This window comes from Chroicocephalus ridibundus, chromosome 2 (genome assembly GCF_963924245.1).
Source record: "Chroicocephalus ridibundus chromosome 2, bChrRid1.1, whole genome shotgun sequence".
Taxonomy (NCBI): Eukaryota; Metazoa; Chordata; class Aves; order Charadriiformes; family Laridae; genus Chroicocephalus; species Chroicocephalus ridibundus.
Genome location: NC_086285.1, coordinates 39,743,692 through 39,764,490, shown reverse-complemented (window position 1 = coordinate 39,764,490; position 20,799 = coordinate 39,743,692). Strand labels below are relative to the sequence as shown.

At 36.9% G+C, this 20,799-nt stretch overlaps 1 protein-coding gene across 5 annotated transcripts in view; it reads left to right on the top strand.

The window, feature by feature from the left end:
* TBC1D5 (TBC1 domain family member 5) overlaps nucleotides 1–20,799 on the top strand; it is a 321,123-nt gene that overhangs the window by 226,067 nt on the left and 74,257 nt on the right. For all 5 annotated transcript variants that reach the window (XM_063325152.1, XM_063325151.1, XM_063325150.1 and 2 more), the window contains 2 exons: nucleotides 10,549–10,691; nucleotides 17,073–17,179. In XM_063325152.1, the coding sequence (XP_063181222.1) occupies nucleotides 10,549–10,691; nucleotides 17,073–17,179 (250 nt within the window). The remainder of the gene's footprint in view (nucleotides 1–10,548; nucleotides 10,692–17,072; nucleotides 17,180–20,799) is intronic.

Below are 20,799 nucleotides of genomic sequence, written 5' to 3'. Positions count from 1 at the left end.
TGGTAGGTAGGAATTCTGTCCATTTTAGGTTTATTGCTGTTTGATTTTGACTCTCAAGGGGAAGGCATCTCTGAAATAAGTCTGTTACACTGTGATGAAAAGAATTATAGAAAGTCAGGATTCTCTCCCTACTGATGGCTGCTGTGGAGGTGGTTTGACCCCTGTGGGTAGCAGCTTCAAACAGGGAATTTCCAGTAGAGTTCCTTCCTCTGCAGAGTTACTGTAAAGTTGGCTGCTCCGGTCATTCATGGAAAATACCCAAGAAAAATCCTGGACGCATAGAAAATGATACTTTAAAGTATCTGTCTAGTGGGTTTTTGCGTCTGTTTTGGTGTCATACTATCTCTACACATTTTTCGTACCAGTTCATTGGCAAAGAATTTATTTATCCGTGGTGGTCTAGTTTGATCTGTGTTCATATTCAGCATAATGAGCAGGAATTTTCCAAATGTTAAAATAAGGATTCTGCAAAAGGTATGTATAGTGAGATTTTGTTGATGTTAATAAAATCTTCGTTACTGGTGCCTTTTTTACTCTGAGCACACTGCCAAATAGCTTAATAAGTTTTTTTTATTTTCTTCATATGAAAGTATCACAATTTCAGTTTCTTAGCGTTAAGCCCAACTGAAAGATTATCACTTTGTAAAGGCCATGTCCTTTTATTTCAGATGTGTTTGATGTATATTTATGCAGCTTTATGAGATAAAGGAGGCAATCTGATACATAATTTAATTAGCTTAAAGTTACCATTTTACTTTATAATGCATATTCTTGGATATATGGCCATCCTTAATTTTACTATGAAAACCTAAAACTGTCTTTGTTATCAACTGAATTCTCTGTAACACCAAAAAACACCTGTGGTGGAGGAATGGGATTAGAAAGGAAAAAAAGAGTAACCTGGATTGGTAAACTAGTGGTACAGTCACAACAGGCATGTTGCCTTCTTGGTTTGAACACAACATGTTTTCCAGTGGCAGTTTCATTGCTGGACACAGGCAGATAGCTTCTGAACAACTGAAAAGAAGTTAAATCTCCTGAAATGTTTCGTATGTTCTATTTAGCATATCAGAAAAAGTTCATTTGTTTTAACGTTTCAATACAAAGTAACAGAAAGAAGGTTCAATTGTAAATTTCATTTTTTTATGGACAGAAAAGCCATTTTATTTACTATTTGTGATAGGGAAGTCTATGTAAATAGAAACTTCATAATATTTTATCAGTACTTATTTGTTTACTTTAGAGCTATTAACGAAACTGTCCCTTTTATTTTAAAATACATGTCTTTTTGATTAAGTCTTGTCCAAGTGGGTTCTACAGAGAAATGTAATAACTCTATAGGAGATTTAACAATATGGGACAGTAAAATGTCACTGATTCCTCTTTTATACAGAGAGTGTACAAAAGGATGGTAAACCTTTAAACCTGCTGCGTGCATCTTGAATCAATGGATAAAGCTATTAGCAAATTTATTTTATCATCTTAAGAACTGTGCTTTAATTACAACACTGAGAGTTGTTTCTCTAATATAATTTCTCCACTTTAAAACCAAATTTAATCATTGCTGTTTAAAGATGGAAAAGTTGGGGGGTGGAATTCCTAATTGCTAATAGCTGATATCAGTAGGAACTTCACTAATTTAGAAGTGCCTCTTTTGTTTCAATAGGTTTATTGCAGCAAACAGTGTTTAAAATCATTCACCTGTAATTATATTTGTTAAAAAAAGAAAATGTTTTTGCTACTCTGCAGTGCTTTTCAAAACAAAATGCACATGCATCATCAGTATTTGGGACTGTGGGTTTGAATCGCATAGAGGCAAAGAGCAGTAAGAATTCAGGAGGCACACCTTCAAAGTCTGACATTTTTCTGTTCTGAGCGCGGATATTGGTCATTAAATTAGGGTTTTAGATATGTATCAGAAATGAAGTCCCATATGCCTTGCACATAAGGGGTCTTTATCATTGACTACAAAAGGTTTTTTCCAGTAGAACTTAGCAGCCCCTTCTGGCCCTTGTAGTTGTCACCATAATTTTATCACACTGAACCTTGCTTTTTAAATCTGGGGATTGTCTGAGCTGTTTAAAATCTAGTTGTTTTGCAGAAACATGGCAGTATTCTTCAGTCTTTTTCCATTGAATAAAAGCACAGTTTAGCCCTGAGAATTCCTAAATGAGTCACGGTGTAACAGCTGGACCCTTCATGTTGTTACCTCTGTATTCTGGCTAACATTTAATAAATGGGTGCCTCAACTTTGATCTGCAGTATTTGTTGTCAACATGAAACACCTTTTTAAAAATCTTGACAAATGTCTAGAACTTCTGTACTTTAAAAAAAGTCAGTAAAAAGTATTTGAATACGCAGAGAAACTAGAATTCTCTCCGAGAAAAAAGTCAAAAGTTCATCCATTAGGTAAAGAAAAGGTGAACCAATTACATACAGGTTAAGAGCTTCTTTCAGCCCATCATATTATTGGAGTTTTGCATTAAGAAGATCAATCAAATAAGTTGCAAACTCAGAGCAGTAACTAAAGATTATACAAGTTTATGGGTTTAATTACTCTGAATTCCTACCTTTATAGGACTTTATCAAATAATCTCTGAATCAGATCCAATCTTACATGTTATCTATCCAGAATTTTGTAATAACATCTGATCAGAATTTAATTATTCCAATATGGAAAACCACCACGTCTTTAGGCAAGTTTCTCCAATAGTCTGCTTGTCATTGCAGGGGGTTTATTTTTGGTTATGGGGTTATTGTGGCTTGCAGGGGGGAAGGGGAGAGCTGCTTGTGGTGATTTTCTGGTGTGTATTCTTTATGCTGGTATGAATTTGTGTATCATTTTTCTTCCGTCTGGTGAAGCCATGCTGATAATTTTCTTGTCCTTCATGTGCTTGGCAGTGGTTTCAAGGATTAGCTGCTCCATCATCTACACAGGGATCAAGGTGAGGCTGACTGGCCTGTAATTCCCTGGGTCGTCCTTAACCTTCTTGAAGATAGGAGTTATATTTTCTTCCCTCCAATCTTTGGACGTTATCCCAGTCACCACGATCAATCAATGATTATTGAGAGTGGCCTTCCAATGACATCTGCCAGTGCTGAGGCACCCGTGAGTGCATCTCATCAGGATTTAAGTATGTCCAACTTGCTGAAGTATTCCCTAACCCGATCCTCTTCCACCAAGGGTACATCTTCCTTGCTCCAGCTTTTTCCCCCGTCTCTGGGACCTGGGATTCCTAAAAGCCAGTGTTGCTAGTAAAGACTGAGGTGAAGAAGGCATTCAGTTCTTCAGCCTTTTCCATGTCCTATGTAACCTTCTTATGGGGTACAGTAGAAATGTTGAGGAGAATTTTAAAATCAGGGATAGGTTTTAGTGAGTATGGTCACCAGTGATCTTCCTTGTAAAAGTTGTTTTGAAGTTCCTTATCATTGGGTTGTATATGACAGTAGGGTGAAGTTGCAGGAGCGTACACTGCAATGGCTGCATGAAGGAGCAAAATTCGTCATTCATGTCAGCATTAAGTAGATTCCCATAAACTTGCACGAAGAACAGTGCAACAGGCTAGAACTACATCAGGGACCAAGACCATAGCAAGAACATGAAGGAAAATTATCTTCCCTCTGGCAGGGACACCACCACTTCTGGTGAACGTGCCCAAGGCACCCAACAGTAGTTACCCAAGAATTTGGCTATCGGTGGGGAGCAGCAGTAGGTGACAGTGGCAGCCATGGAAAACCTGATGCCAAAACCTAACCAAAGCAGGCTAACGGGTTAAATAGTTTTATTGTAGTACATTCCTAAAAATATTAAACATTACTGCTATGAAGATCCAATGGCACCTTTTTCATTAAGCACATTCCTGCAAGTGAGTGTATTACAATTGGTCTGGCTTAAGACAGCAGCAAGTGCTTTTGCCAAGACGGGTAAATTATAGTAAGGAGGGGACATAATTATTAGGAACTAATTTTTAGAAAGAAAAACCTTCTTTAATAAGAAAATGCATAGACCCTTCCAAAAATTGAAAGATTTTTTCTTAAATGCAAAACCAAGTAATCTTTGCGAGTACTCTTAAAAAAACCAAATGGGAAAGGAAATAATCCAAATAACAATTAGATGCTCATATCATGTAATTTATTGGCATAAATAAAATTAAAGGTATTTATTTTAAAGAGGTATGCTAGTCTGTGTATGACAAAGTCATTAATACAAAAAACCTTCAGGATATGTCGAACAGCAGGAATTTTCAATAGGACAAATCAAAACCATTTTCCCCAGTGGAAAGAAAGCAACCAAGTATACTGTGTACTGGATTCTTGTTCATCACTTAGACTAAATTTGGGTAGACTTATATTAATAAACAAGTGTTCATTATCATTGTTATTTAATTGTAAATCTTTATTTTCTGACAGAAAAACCTATGGTAGAGTTTGAAACCCATATAATCCATAATGTAAATGTGTAGTTTGGTTTTTATTTGTATTTTTTTCAAACACCATAATTTTTATCTTTGCATATAATTACTCTTTATGGCCCCCCCGTGTCTAAGCTGCAAAGCGCAAGGCCTGTGGATCTTATCATAGTTTTTAAAGTTGAGGGTTTTTTAATGTAACTGTGCAAAACTTTAAAAATGAGTGGATGTGACCACAAGCTAACAGAATTTGAACGAGGAAAAACAAACAAACAAACAAACCAAAACAAAACCCAAAACTACATTGTATCCACCGAGCAGTAGAGCTGTGGTTCATGCATTTGGTGCAATGATCCACCAAATCTTCATGCAGCCTGCGCAGGAGAAGCCAGATGAAATGAACGCCCCACGTGGGAGTGCAAGGACAGCACTGTCCCACTGATATCACCATCACACCAAGGCGTGTATGTTGTGCTCTAGCAGAATGACAGTCCGCATAAAGACCTGAAATTACTAAAACCAGTAAGGCAGGTGTATGCGCACACTTAAGAAGAATCTTTTTTATATACTTTCTATTATCTCTAAGTCTAAGGAGAAGCCGGATGATTTGTTGGATGCTGGCACACGCTCTTTTTCTCCCTATCACACACACTTTTTTACAATCAGCATACACTGCTGGAGACAATGTGGTAGAAATCTGTAATATTTAAATGTTTTACAGCCTAAGGAAAATCTGATCGTCTTGTCTGCCTTCTCAAATGACAAAGGCCACATAATTTTATCTAATAAATCCAGAATTAACATTTGAATTTATGGTTGAAGTAAACAGATCTTCTAGCAAGATGTCTGTTTTCATTCCCTTCACAAGTTAAGTAGAATAAGGCAAAAAATGCAACATATGCTCTAACAATATCTCACTGTACATCCTTTATGGGTGGTGTGCATATGAGGGTTTGCTGTCTGTAAAATTCTCAGCGTTTAGATTGAACACATCAGAAGTTTCTGTAAATCCCTGAAAGTCTGGTGAGCTTCCCACATAACTACTTGTAACAGTTTTTTGGCTTTATTGGGATTTCACATGCTTTTTTCTGTTCTGACAAAATATTGGATTTTAATAAGGTTTTGTTTATTTTAGAAATGTCATTTTGTCAATTGTTACACTTAGCTTTTTTGCCTTTATTCTCATCTGTGATCATTAAGGGTTTCTCATGCACCATGAGCAGTACTGTCCTTCCACAAGACCCTTATTGAAGAGTAGCTGAAAGAACAAGTTGTGATTATACTTTGGGCACGTTTCCTTTGCTGTCTTGTATCGTTTAAAGGTTTTATTAATCTCTTTAGGACATTCCGTACAAAATCCCTGAACTGTATAAAGCCACAGGAGTCTTAATAAAAACAAGATTTATTAACAAAGGAGACAGAACACTGGAGAAATGGACTGTGTAACAAGTCTAAGCTGAAATGTTGCTAAAGCTTGTCTTGGTAGGTCTCCTCCATGTCATTAAAAGAAAGTAAACTACTTTACACATCCTCTGATTGAACTTGCCTGGTTTCCCTCTGATTGCCTCTGGCAACTACCAAATCCAGGAGAGTTTCTAGTATCAAATGTCTTGTTTTGAGGGTGCTTTTGCTGTATGTTTGCAGCTATCGTTGCTCTTCTCATCCATGCGAATGTTGGCGAGCGCTCCTGCAGCAGCGGTAGCCCCTGTGATAGCCCTGCCTGCTGCTGGCTACCTCTGCAGAAGGACAGCCAGCCAGGGAGATGCGCGGCCGCCTTCTGACTGCAGCCCACCCGGTGTCCGTAGGTTAGAAACACAGATGTCTGAAGTGGTAGTGCAGGCATCAAGTCTGCCCGGAGCAGTGCTTACTGCCTGGCATTGAACTATTTAATTCTTTATCTTCCATATAGCTTTAAGTTCTTTTGGAAGAGTTACACAAATGCCGCTCCTCATCCTTTTTCCATATCTTATTTTTGAACAAGCAGATCACAGCTCAAGTCTGTCTACCCTTTCTCCTAAATTATTGACCATGACTTTACATAGTAAATTGCACTGGCTACAAATGTTTGCTTGAACATAATTCATGACAGAGTTTAAAGAGACAGAGCTTACATATCATTTTCTCAGCCAGTAAACAACTGATGTTAATTTTGGCATTTCTCAGCTTCCGAGTGCTTAGTTTTGATAAGATGGTGTTCTTTTCAATACTTAACAGTCCATTTAAATAATTTTCTTATTTTAACAAAAAAAAGCATCAAAGCTTGCACTGAAAATGAAGTGACATCCTGCAAAATCCCACTGACCCTCCCGTTCTTTGCAAGACTCCCGCTAGTGAGTCTTGCAAGCGTTGGAAACTGGATGAACAGCATCTCTACTATCACATCCACTAAGTGGCACGTGCCGTTGCTGGTGGATGATGCACCTTTCCCATTTCCCGTGCTGGAAGGAGGGTGCAGCTGGGGTGAAGGATGGGATGGCAGATGCACCATTGGGCTGGTGGCAAGAGTTAGGAAGAAAGAAAACCAACTCCCTGGAAATCTCCACTCTGCTGTGTTTAGGTCAACCAAGGAATTATCAATTATTTTTTTTTAATATACACAGCAAAAAGGAAATACCAGAGACTTTGTTGTTTTGATTCTAGGCCTTCTTAATGAAATGCTTGGGGAAAAAATAAGTTAAGCATGAGCAGAATTTTTTTAAGGTTGTTCTGATGAATCGTATCAATGAATCAAGCCTTAAGCAGATGCTTGGAGTGGAAATTGTACTGAAGACTGAGTTTAGCAAAAGTATAAATGGCTGAAAAAAGGCTCTTAGAGTAGAATTTTTAGGCAACTTGTTGAGAAGTTGTAGGTCCTAGATTTAGTCATATAGAAGTAGCTTCAGAGTCATGCTTTCCCTTTCCTGGCCTTATGATTTTTCTTATGCTTTAGATTTCAGTGTGGTGTTTTGTCCTCATAAACACTCCTCAACTCTTTGTATTGCCTTGTCTGTAACCATTTCTTAGGCTTATTTAATTTTTTTTAAAATAATTCTCTGCCTTCCAAGAAGACAGAGAAGATAACTAGTTAAATATATGTAACACATAACATAAGTTAATTTTATCGATGCTTGGAGAATTGTCCTGTAAATCTCAGTCAAAATGGTTGTGGTCTTAGTTAAAACTGGTAAGGCTGGATCATTGCCTTGTTTAATGGCTTTTCTAGAGCACAGTTTTCTCCTGTTTTTCCTATATTGTAAGGTCATTAATGAGTCATTATCTATTGCTAGTAATTACTGATCTCTTGAGAATATTGGATTAATTATATAGGAATTGTAAGTGGAAGATACAGTTACATATTCTGCAATGTAAGTAGTAGTACCTTGCTGTATTGTGGCTTTTAAGAATCTGGTTGGGGTTTTTTTTGTAAATTTTGATTGCTGAGTGTGCCTGGTAAAATATGAATTATTGTATTACTGCATGAGATAAAAGGTACGCTATTGTGAGCCTCACAGTCTGCAGGTGTAACAGATGTAAGGCAAGATTAACAGGACAGAACAATAATTAAACCACAGACAGCCATCTCAAAGAAAAAAAAAAAAGGTTTATCATGTCCAATGCAATTATTAAGTGTGTCTTAAATTCTCTGCAAATATTTGTAAAAGCAATAAAAATGTGTTAGTTTGAAAGACAGCTTTTCAGTGTGGACACTTACTTTAAGGAATTAAGATCCCTTTTTATGAATGTAAAAGCCGGGTGAAGTCCTGCCATATGGCAGCATGGTTCATAGGCAATAGGGTCTTTGCTTTATAGATGCTGTGAGCTAAATGCTGCCAAAGAAAATAAGAGAGCAGTTAGTATATATGCATTTACAACAGTATGAATTGCTCGCTCCCTTTAAGACAGGAAGGTTCAAATAATTAACGGTAATATTATGGCTGCAAAAGGAAGTCCAGTTGTTCTTCAGCAGTCTACATCTGTGAAACGTGATACCTCTGGGGACTGAGATTTAATTTTCCCAGGAGAAAATATAAAAAGCAGGAGGAAAAAAGGAATGACTTCTGCTTGAGCAGAATAAACCTGCATCTACAAACGATTAACACTGCATAATGAAGTAGTAAAGAAGCAAAAGAGATTTCTAATAAAAGACTAATAACAAATCCCATTACACCGTGGTGTATTTTTTCCCTTGAAGTGTATTAGACTTTTAGCAAGGCTTCTGAATGAGATTTGGGTAGTAGCAAGCAAAGTCAGCTCAAATGCTTCAAGCTTAGCTGAAATTTCTTGCCTAACAGTTTGCTTAACTTGAAAGTTGTGGTTTTACAGGTGGGAGGGGTTGTTAATGCAAGTAATCAGCTTCACGCAGAGTTTGGGTAATGTTTGTGTCACCGTAGGATAATAGTCTCCTGTAGGCTAGGCACTGCAGGGTAATGTGCCACCACTATATGGTAAAATCCCTTAGAAAGAAGAGATGTGGTATTAAATGCAGTAGCTAAGCTTTGCTTTTGTGCTAACACTTTTTCTGACTTCTCTTTCTGAGGCCTGAACATAAGTCCTTATGGCAAAGGGGTTTGATCAGAGAAGGAAAGACATGGAGCTTGTGTTTTGTCATAGCTAATATTGTGGCTTTTATAGTTACTACGCTAACATAAAAAGTTACAAGAACTTAGAGCATAAACGTTTGATATAAGGATGAGATGATGCTTTTGAAATCATGTATTTTCACTTTTAAAAGGGAACATGTCTTGCAAGGGAAAAAATTCTCTAAATCTGTAACATGGATGTTTTTGCGAATGCGAATTATACATATGGTTCCAGTGGCGGGGGGAATAAGAGTTTAAGTGAACAAATCCTTGACTCACAAAACAGTCCTTTTGAATTTCTTTTACAAGAGAGGGTCTTTTTGTATAGATTGCTGCTATCTTAAAAGCTTGTGCTCAACTGACGTGTTGGAATTAATTTGTCTAGAAATGAACTTTTACTACTGGAATCAGGAAAAAAAAAAACAGATGCCTTAAATCAACAATGAGTTCTGGGACAAAAGTGGTTAAACGCGAATTCTTACAAGTGAAACTAATCCTGATGAAATTTCTAGTTGCCTTTTTAGAAATTTTTGTGAGTTTTAAAGAATGACTTAATTTGCTTAGCAGAAATTTGCAATCAATCTTTTCTTGCCACTGAATAAACAGATTCCACATGCGTAGTAATTTGCATATCCCAGCTAAAAATGTAATTCATTATTTTTAAGTCCGATTCGTAATAACTATTTCAGGATTAATGTTACTAACTATTCTTTAGCTCTTTTAAATGTAACCTTAGATAAAAAGGTACAAAGCCAGCGGGTCTGTTCTAGAGTAGGAAAGGGAAGTAACTTTCTTGAGGTCAGCAAGTAAATCAGTGTAAGAGCCAGGACTGGAAATAAGAAATCTTAAGAAATAATTTTCTTCTACTGCATCTCAAGCTTCCAGCCTCAAGCAGATATTGCATTTAATAAGACAGATTTTCACATTTTGCTAGGTAGGAAAGCAGCACAGATATGAACAGGAATTAACGGTACAGTCTACATGCAGATTATCACTAAATCTGGTAAAGATTTAAATTAGGTTTGATCAAAATAGCATCCATAGTGTATTTTACGTGAAGCTGCAAACACTGTCCTCAATGACAGGGAGGAAGCCTCTTAACGTAAGAGGGACATGGTCCATTTTAACTGCTGTTTGGCATCTGCCCCTGAACTGGCTTTCACTTGACTGGGCTTTTCAGGGCTTCTCAGAAACCACTGGCTTCACCCACCTGTTTTTGCTGTTCCAGGCTATTCTTGTGTAACATTTTCTCCCTTTCATCTTAGATCACTATCACATTAAATGCTCAAAAATGTGGTATATAGGATTGATATGTTTTGTCCTTCGAGGTTCACCCACATAATAATATTACTCAGTTAAGCTTCTACAGTCTGTAATGTATGACTTCTTTAATGTAGATGCAGTAACGTTTCCACAAATACAGTTTGTTAAGCAGTTATCGCAGATCTTTGCGCTTTGCAAAATTTTCCGGTAAAATGTTTTTTTTGTTGTAGTTGATCCTGGGATATGTATCCTGACTTTACCATACTTGGCAAAACAGAGAAATACAAATCCCGTCTTTTCTTTTTTTTTTTTTTCAGGCGATGGGTAAGGCTCCTGTTTGGACGTGAATTCCCACTTCAGGACCTTCTGGTTGTCTGGGATGCTCTATTTGCTGACAGTATCACCCTGAATTTAGTTGACTACATTTTTGTAGCCATGTTGTTATATATTAGAGATGCCTGTAAGTATCAACTGTCTTACAATCTTTTAAAAAGAGTGCAAACCTATTTTTCAGAGAAAGAGGACTTCAGAAATGCTAGATTTCATTGTGACTTTTTTAGCGTACTGAAAATCGTTCCAAATGCTAGAAGAGGAGCCATTTATTATCAGACGCGGTCTGCTGTATTGATGAACCAAATTGTATCTGGGAGTTAAATGCAGGTTTGTTTTCTGAGTAGTTCTGTGTATTTATATGGAGTTGCGGATTTTCTGTGCAGTAAGTGACAAGGTATGTATAGAGCTCCACCTTCTGACCAAGCTGACGAATTGAGTAAAGCCTCCCTTCGACACTGGACATATTTTTCTGCTGTTCTGCCGTGAGAAATGTGAAAATGCATAAGACAATGACTCATAATTTTGGAAGATATATCTTGAAGGAAATGTAAACGCAGGGATGAGTAAGAATTACAAAATATGTTTATTTTATGCAAGAGTGGCATCTTTAAAAAATGGTCATTTCAGTTTATTTTATTTTAGTATGCCTGAAACACGTGCAAAGGTGAATTCTTACGGCTTAGTGATGACCGATAAATACATTGAGTTGGGACAAATAAGAAATCACAAAAATGTTGTGAGCTTATATAATTGTGAATGGGAGGAGGAAGATATGTAATGATTAATTGAGACATTTATTTCTGTCCCATCTTATTTTGCAAAAAATTCTGTATACAACTTTGCCACAACAAAGTACGTGTTTTGCAGCAAGACGCATGTCTGTCATTAAATATATAAATTCTGTAGCATGCTGTTCAGAGTTAATTATATACAATCTGTAAGCTTTAGGTTATAACAAGGTCACATATTTGACACAATTTTGTATTCTAGGACACATGAAGTTTTCAACATCTGTGGTTCCTATTTTAGGGCCCAATCTTGAAAATGTAACGTGTGTGTACTTTACACGTACTGTCGTTCCACTGCCTGCCTTCATGTGGTTTTTTAATTACTTTTTAATAAACATGCAGTATATAGAGCTACCTTACATTCCTCTCAAAGAAGTGGACATTTAATCCAGTTTAGAGGTTTCAAAATTAATGCTGCTGTTTCAGGATGATCTGATTCCAGGTCATTATGTTCTGCGATCTAAATCTGGCATGTTTATGTGCAGTAAACTGAAATAATCTTAAAATTTTTGGTATAGCTATGTAGAGCAGATGCATGTAAAAATGTTTCTTAACATCACTATTTTATTTTGTGTCATTGTTCCCCTTTAAAAAAAACCACTTTAGAACTGTGTTTTTAAGCACCCGCTTCCTTTGGGGGGAAGGAAGGTTGTTCTGGGTTTGTTTTCTTTTGCTTTGTGGTGCTCATGTATAAGTATCGGTATGAGGTGACTAAAAATGTCATCTAAAAATGTGTTCTAGGCATCTGTAGGAAATCAGTCTCCCTCTTTTCTCCGAGATCCCCAGGCTTAGTAAATAAAGTAATAAATAGCTTTAAAGAAGTGGAGTACATTTGCCCAAATGAGATGCAAAGTCATCTCATCAGGACAGCTAATATTTCATACATAGAATGTTTCTGTAATAAGTAACTTTTGTTCTATAGTTGGACCTAGTTAGTTACTGTAAGCATAATAGCATGGTGAGACAAAATACCTAGTCATAAATACTGTATTTATTTTCAAAGTCAAGCTCAAACTGTAGCAATTTCCACTGTTCTTGATTTGATAAAAGAAAGCTTTTCTTATGTATTTGTAATAGAAGAGTTTTCCATTGTTCCTCATTTTTTTATTGCTGATAATATTTGAGCTTTGAATGGACTTCGAAGTTCTATTGTAATATTTTTTAAAACACTTTGAAATAAAATAAGTTTCTAAAAGCTTCTGCTTATTTGGTGAAAGGAAATGGTAGCTCAGAAAACACCCGATGATGTTAATCATCTATAAATAAACCATCTGGAAATTTTCAGTTTAAAAACTTTGAAGCAATAGAAACAGTAATAGAGCTCCTGAGATGTTATGTTATAAATATGTCAAACATAAGCAATGATAATAATACAATACTGAAAGCATTTGAAAGTTTAAAAATTATGCAGATTCCTTTATACCAACACATTTGGGGACGGGGGAGAAGTTGCTGGTTTGGGAATTGATAGATTTTTTTTCTGTGTTTTATTATGATGTTCTCAAGGACACGATTTTAAGAAAGTATTATTTCTAGTATATTTTTTCATTTTATTTTTATTTTAGTTTGGAAATCCTCTGTTACTCAAACAATATATTATTCAAGGAGAAGGGTGCATTTAGATTCTTAGATTATTGTTTATACATTTTAGATATTACAGATACATAATCATGTACAAAGCCATTCTGTAAACTGCTCTGTTCAGTTTTACATCTGTATCCAAGCTGCGCTTTATCCATGGAGCGATAATCCTCCTAGCCAAGTATAGAGTTGTGGTGTACCAAAGTATCTATGAGTTTTAGTGAAATATTTTCTTGATTTCCTTGGAAAAAATCATGCTAAATGACCTCTTTTTTTTTAAATATGTCAATTCAGAAGCATGAATATGTTACTTCTTTTTCACCAGTGTGGATACATCCGCAGTTGTTGATGAAATCAGAATGGAGGGGAGGGTGCGGTGCAAAATTATGTATCTTTTATGTACTTCCCTTGCCTTCAAGAAGGGCGAAAATGAACAAACCTGAAAGACCTGTCTATATTTTGCATAGTAAACTAATGTCATTATTGCACCAGGAGCTAATTTTGACTGATCGCTGTTAGAATAAGTATATTTTTATCGTGTTTCCACTTGAAGACTAGCTATGGCCATTGTTAGGATATATTTGTTCTTATCTAAAAGTGCTCTGGATATTTTGAGGGAAATAAAGGAGCCACAGCCTCTTCTTAGAGGAGCTGATTTGTTATTTTTGTTATAGTGCAAGGTGTTCGTATTATCTATGTTTAACTCAGTTTAGGCCCTACTAAAGAGAACATTGCCATGCGTAAAGCAGCAGGGGGAAATAGTCCCACCTTCCCTGGGTTTGGAAGTCATCTAGATACAGAATTGGTGGCATCAAACTCTTAAGAAATTACATGTGGCAGAAAATAAGAACTTGGCTGAGGACACGTAGAGTTAGTTCACGTGTTTTCCAATACTATTATTGCTGCTTGCATCTAGGAATGGTTATTGGACCAACAGAGCAAAGTCAATCTCATCTAAAGCAGAAGGGAGAAAGGAATTTGATGTTTCTCTGGGCACTGTATAACAAATATCAATCAAAAGAGGCAGTAAGATTGCTTTCTGTATGTAGAGGAATTTCTCTACTCCTTTCTCTAGAAATACCAATACCATTCTTTGGAGAAGCGAAAACTTGCTCGCAATAAAAGTTGGATCCAGATGTGACTCTTGCCAAGCGAATTAGTGAAGGAAGAGCACAGGTAGAGAAGCACCAAGCTTATTACAAGGCATCTGCTCATAGTGTAAGGTATTTCCCCATTGAACTTCAGCGCCATCCAGCTATGGCTGAGACTGGATAAATTTGTATTGCACAGAATCTCCTTCCAGAAACTTTATCCTACAGTTGATTCTTAGAAATCCTTTTAACTCTGATAAGCATATTCAGAGAAGGTGCTTTTTTTCTCTTTTGCTGCTATTTTCTCTATCATTTTTAAGAAAACTGCCACTCTGTTGGATATCATACATTTTGTCCTGAAGAGAAAAGAATCATGGAATGGTTTGGGTTGGAAGAGAGTTCAAGGATCATTTAGTCCAATCCCCTGCCACGGGCAGGGACATGTTTCACAAGATCAGGTGGCTCGAAGCCCCAGCCAGCCTGACATTGAACACTTCCAGGGATGGGGCATCCACAGCTTCTCTGGGCAACCTGTTCCAGTGTGTCACCACCCTCATATTAAAGAATTTCGTCCTTATTTCCAATCTAATTCTACCCTCTTTCAGTTTAAAACCATTGCCCCTTGTCCTGTCACTACATGCCCTACTAAAAAGTCTTTGTCTGTATCTCTTATAGTCCCCTTAATACACTGAAAGGACGCTGTAAGGTCTCCCCGGAGCCTTCTCTTCTCCAGGCTGAACAACCTCAACTCTCTCAGCGTGTCCTCATAGGAGAGGTGCTCCAGCCCTTTGATCATCTTTGTGGCCCTCCTGAACCTGCTGGCCAAACTTCTTTTCAAGAAGCCCAAGACACAGTTGGCTTTCTGCGCTGCGAGCGCACATTGCCGGCTCATGGGCAGCATACAGGTCCCTCCGAAACAAAGGGTACCAAGAGGTGTTTCAGCAAAGTAACCCCTCTAACCCAAGGTTCCCCAGCAAATAGAGCACTGGCAACGATGTCTTCTGTAAAGGTTTCTACATGAAACAGGGATAGCTGAATATGTGGGGGAAACCCTAAAAATAAAACAAATATAAAAGTTACCAGGCCTTCCTCATTAATGTGTTGGAATTCTTTTAACTTTCTTTGGATGGTAAGGTTTCGTTTTAAAATTTAACTTGTACGGATCAGAGGGGACACAGGTCATTGCCCAAATATTTGATTTTTTTTTTCCATTATTCAATTGCTTCACTATTATACATTTCAAAAAATTAAAAATTAGAGTAAATGTAGTTGAAAATATAATTTTTTGTCAGGGGTCAAGTCTGCACCATTAAAATAAATTAGCTTTGTTAATATTTACTTTTCTCTGTATCTGTGAGACAGCAAAACTCTTCCAGGAAAAATAAAGAAAGGATAATTTTAATCCATTTTACATCGCAGAATAGAACACATACTGATCTGTTCAAAGGAGAACTGTTTTGGTCTTACTGCCTATCATTTATAAACGTACTTAGAATTTACTGTCAATTTTCAGTATTTTTATTTGCTTTGGTAAAAAGGCATCATGATCATAACTGTGGTACAGTATCTTAAATTTCATCTGCATATGAGAGTTGGATTGGGTATGTACTGTGTGGTGCTCGTATTCTACTCCTCTGAAAGAACTCTGATGGAGACCATTGTATTGTGTTCATTATGCCAGCTTTGTGACTTCAAGAAGAAAAAACAGGTACCTGAATATGAACAAGAAAAACAAAGGGTAGGAAAAAGAATGGGCAGAACAGATAAAGAATGAGTAGGATAAGTGAGTGCTTTACAAATGAAAGCAGATGTATGAAATTACAAGCTGTCGGATCAGCAACGGAAATGAAGATGATAAAGTGGTTCCCTACACAGATTATAATTATTCATTTTGCCCAGTCCTGCATCTTTTCCCCATAATCCTCACGTTGAGGGAGGAAAGGTACAGGAGGAGATGAGGCTTATTCACATGAAAGAAAAAACTAAAACATTTAAATCTTTCTGTCCGCAAAACAGTCCTTAATTTTGTCTTTTATTGATTAAAAATAACTTTGTGTTTGCAGTGATCCTTTCTAGTGTAGAGGCCTGATTAACTACAAGTATTTGTCACTACAGCTAAAGTTCTCGGAATAGCAAAGTTTGTTAAAAATTTATTTACAATTTCTATTGTTGGAGGCTGTCTTTATGTTGCAGAGTGCAAGCGTCATTAACAGGCATTACTCTGACAGCTGCGGCAGATGGATTGCCTGGATTTAGATGGTGCAAAAGAAATGAAGTAGTTTACATAGACCTGCCTGAAAAGATGTCTTTAATAATTGCACTCATAATTAGATTGATCTGGGGGGAGGGGGAGAAACAACAAAACCCAAACCAAAACAGAAGATGACAATGACAAGCAAAGAACCATAGAATATACTTACATAGATTCAGATAAAATCAAGCACAGTTATAACAAAATGATAAACTTTAGCAAAGCATGCTGAAAATTTCCTAAGTAAAAAAATCTAATAAAGTTAATGGTATATTATATTTTTAAGTATTTATGAAATTAAAATCTTGCCTTTTTCCAGAGCATTTCATGAATAGTTTCTGATTTATGGGAAAACAAGGAGTTGTTGACATCATTTTACATGATGTAGGCCTGTATGTGTCTATGTACGTAAGAACAACATAAATGCTATTTCAGCAAAGAATTGTCAGAGTTGGGAAAAGTTATCATAAAGGCAGGACCGAAGGTAAAATTTGTCTCACAAATAATCATAGTTAAATTTAGGTGTCTGCAGATGAGTGTCTGAGAAGTCAGCGTCCATTTTGGAGCGTGCGACTAGTTCTTCAGACTCCACTGACTGCGTTCCCCTGACCTCCACTGACTCAGACAGGCTTGAGGTGCGCAGCTATAGAGAGCTAAATTTAGGCATCTAAATCTGGAGCTAACATAACCGTCTATGACATAAAGTCAGTGGTAGGTTTAGCGTTACCCTCAATGATATTGGATATAAGATAATATAAGATAAGATAGTAATATTTAACTTTTTTTTTTCATTGTAGTGATTTCAAGTAATTATCAGACCTGTCTGGGACTTCTGATGCATTATCCACCTATTGGAGATGTTCACTCCCTTATCCTAAGAGCACTTTTTCTCCGAGATCCAAAGGTGAGATGCTCGCTTTGCAAATACAGGGAATAAATCTCTGTAATAAAATTTTCCAAACACTGTGTAGTTAATAACAACCTACATTTTGGGGACTAAACTGTAATTTCAAGTTTCTTCTTACCTGACAAAAAGGATGAAGGAAAGAGTTGGTAACCAAAAGTAGAAACAAGTTCCTTTACTCTTTGCTAATACTATCCTACTACTTTGCTAAAGTTATACAGGAGCTCAGGTAACTGCATATGTTTGTGCTCTTTAGAATACCTTTGCTTGGTATTCTGCACAGACATCTTTCATAATGAAGTACACTTTTGAGGGAAACAGTAATATTTTATATAATAACCTAGTAAACTGTCATGCAGTTTCATCTGTAAGACTTTTTTCTTGGGATTTCTGCAGATTAATCACTGTTAATCCTTAAAGCACCACCCTCACCCAATATATAATAGTTATGTGATGGGTTTCGTTTAAAAACGAGAGTCTGCTGTTACAGCCTGAAAAGATTCACATGAATAAAATGTATAAATTCATAAATTTTATGTTACATATTACTAGCATACAGTTTCTGATATACTCGTCTATACTAAAACGAACGTGAGCCTCTTGCTCTTTCAGAAGAGCATATGTATATGTATGGTTATAATATACAGCAGATATCCACAGTGTAGTGGATAAAGTGTTTGAGATGAAGCCGTACACAGTGATCTTTGCAGTACTCAGATCTTTGGCAGATAGCAGAATTTGTGCTGCTGGTTTTGAACTGTCTTTGTGCACGTCCCATTAGTAGGCTGCCAGTGTAAAGTCTGATTTCCCTCATCTTCTTGATGCACGTCACCTTTGAAAGTGAAAAATTCATCACTTCTGCACTCTGACTGCCTTCTGCACAATTTCATTCAGTACCAATGTTTACACTTTTATGGATTAAGAAAAAAAAATTCTCTTTGTTTCTGTATCAGTTTTTTGCAGAAATCTGCATCCTTACAGCTGCTTTCTTCATTCCTCTCGGGCACAAAGATTTCTTTCATGACGACAAATAAAGTATATCGTCTTTTCAGTGTGTAAGAAAGTTAACGTTAGATCTCAAGAATCTTTCTTAAGATTTCGGCAGCAGTCTGTGAAATCAGACTGCCCAGCATTTATTTATTGTACTCTTAGCAAAACAAGATAGAAGTATTTTTTAGAGGGAAGATACAGGGGAAGAAAAATTTTGCTAAGATATCAAACTAAATCCAATATGTAATCTGTCATTTATTGAAGGTATATATTAAAAGATAGAATAATTACTAATTATTCAGCTTTCCTCCAAAGCATCTTAGGCAGAGTACAAGATATCTTACCAGCTGAAGGGGGCAAAAATAAACCACCAACTTCCCGGGAAAGAAGCTCGAGCACTATTCCGCTCCTTACGCTCTTGTCTCCAACAGAATGACGGTTGTCAGGCTCATTAAGGCCTCAGTGTCCTATTAATTAACATTCTCAGGTGTGCCTTGAACACCTTTCAGAAAAATACTGGATGTAGTCCCTACTGTGTCTTTCAGATAGTTCTCCCTTCACTCAGGTGAATGAGTGCCTAAAGCTCTTTCATGCAAAGACTGCTAGTTGTTTTGTCAATTTAAATATGGTAAGTTGCAATTTTTCCTTATTTCTGAGCTGTACTTGTCTGCTTGGGAAGTGCTCTGAGGGTTAGGAAGCTGGGGTTTCCAGAGGGTCAAGAGCCCTAATGGACTTCCCGCCACCTCTTGTTTTATGTTGGGTCTTTGGGTTGAGATTGAATAAACAGATCTGGACTTCTTACAGTAAGGAACTTAAACTGTTCTAAAGGATGACTCTAAGAGAAAAAGTTCCTGGTCTGAGAAAGAAATGTATTTTCAATGCTGTGACTCGCGTACCTGCTTCTAATCTTTCCCCAGGTATGATTTTTAAGTTTCACTTATGTGTCTTTAAGCATATGTTGGTTCAATACAACGTATTTCTGAAATGGAAGTCTTGTTATTCTAGAAGACTTACACATAAAAATTTTCCAAGACCGTCAAAATTTTTCATTAACACAGAATGAAAGGAACGACTCAACACGACATCATGGGTGCTGTAGGAGTCCGAAGTCAGTATACAGATTATATACCGATATAAGTGGGAAAATTATGATACCTTTTTTTTACTGTCTGCATAAAGATAATTCAGTTTGCCTTTATTCCCTGAGCAGATAAAAGGAGATTGGAAGAAACGACAAGGAGATTTTAGTCAGTAGTGTAACTTGTAAGTGATGATTAGCAAATTCAGTGCTTAATGATTTTTCTCTCTCCTTTGATGTTTGCCTGTGCATTTCTCCATCACCAGCTTCTAGTTTCTAATGGGAAATTACATTTGGTTCAGTGCAATTTAAATCTCCTGAGCCAGGGATGAGTTTTCTGTGTGACATTTCTTCCAAGATTTTGCTTGGGTTTTAATATGTGAAGTCGGGGAACTCTTCTCTGGGAGACTGTTGCATGGTCTAGTGGCTGATTTCATTATTTGTCAAACATAGCAAGAAAGTTTAGTGTTGTTCCAAATATCTGAGAGAGGCATGCTCTCTGCCCCTTGGAGCTTTAAATCTCAGCTGGACAAGAAGTGCAGTTTAGAAGTCACAGACAGGGACAAACAGGAATCTGCCTCTTGCAGGTTTGTTAATATACACTGTCTTTGGTTTTATTTTTGCAGCTAGGTAAATGCCAGATAATCTCACTGAGGGGAAGTTGTGGGGTATTTGGACAAAGAAAGGTTTGTGGTATGTACATAAAACTGAAAGGTTCTTAAGGAACAATTCTGTCATAAATGGTGAAGTAGTTAAGATGGACCTGATAGGGCCTTTCCATCCATAACTTCCGATTCTGGAGATAATCTGGGTGTGTACGTCTAATAACATACATTATTTCTTCTGTTTCCTTGGTCTGACATAACAGCGATCTCCTCCTTACTTATTTTTCTTGTAGACTATCAGGAGAGCTAAACTTTGGCTGGGTGAACCTGTCACGTTTTATTTGCTTCTTTACACTGCTGTCATCACCAGGAGAGCAACCTAAATGTCAAAAAGAAAGCTATACTTAAAAGACAGGTGGCATTTTTTTCTTACAGGTAGACAAATACAATTTCCTGACCTTTTGTAGAATCAAACCTTAGCAGAAGCCTCAGCATTATCCAGTAATAACAATAACATGAAAAGTATTTAGTGCTTCCCATTAGTCTAATGCACGCAACAGCTCTCCTTTTCACTTTGTGAACCTCAGTTAGCAGTTGGGATGAGAGGACGTTTTAGGTACCAAATCCCTGATATATATATATTCCAGTGCCATGGAATAGAAATACACATCTCCATAATAGCTGAAAACAAGTTAATGCATCTGTCTCTGAAGGGGGGCCTGAGAGATACTAATTTTACAGGCACGAGTATGGGTCAGTGCAGAATAATGGAATTTCAATCTTTTCTGCATTTGGCTAGCTCCAGTTCTTAGGAAAACGTACAATGAAAAGCTCAAATCAGTATTGTTTCCTTTGCATAGTGTGATAAAGTTAACCTGCTTAGCAGAGTATTTGTTTCATATTTCTAATCTTTGACCAGTTATTTATATGAAAGTAACTTCTACGCA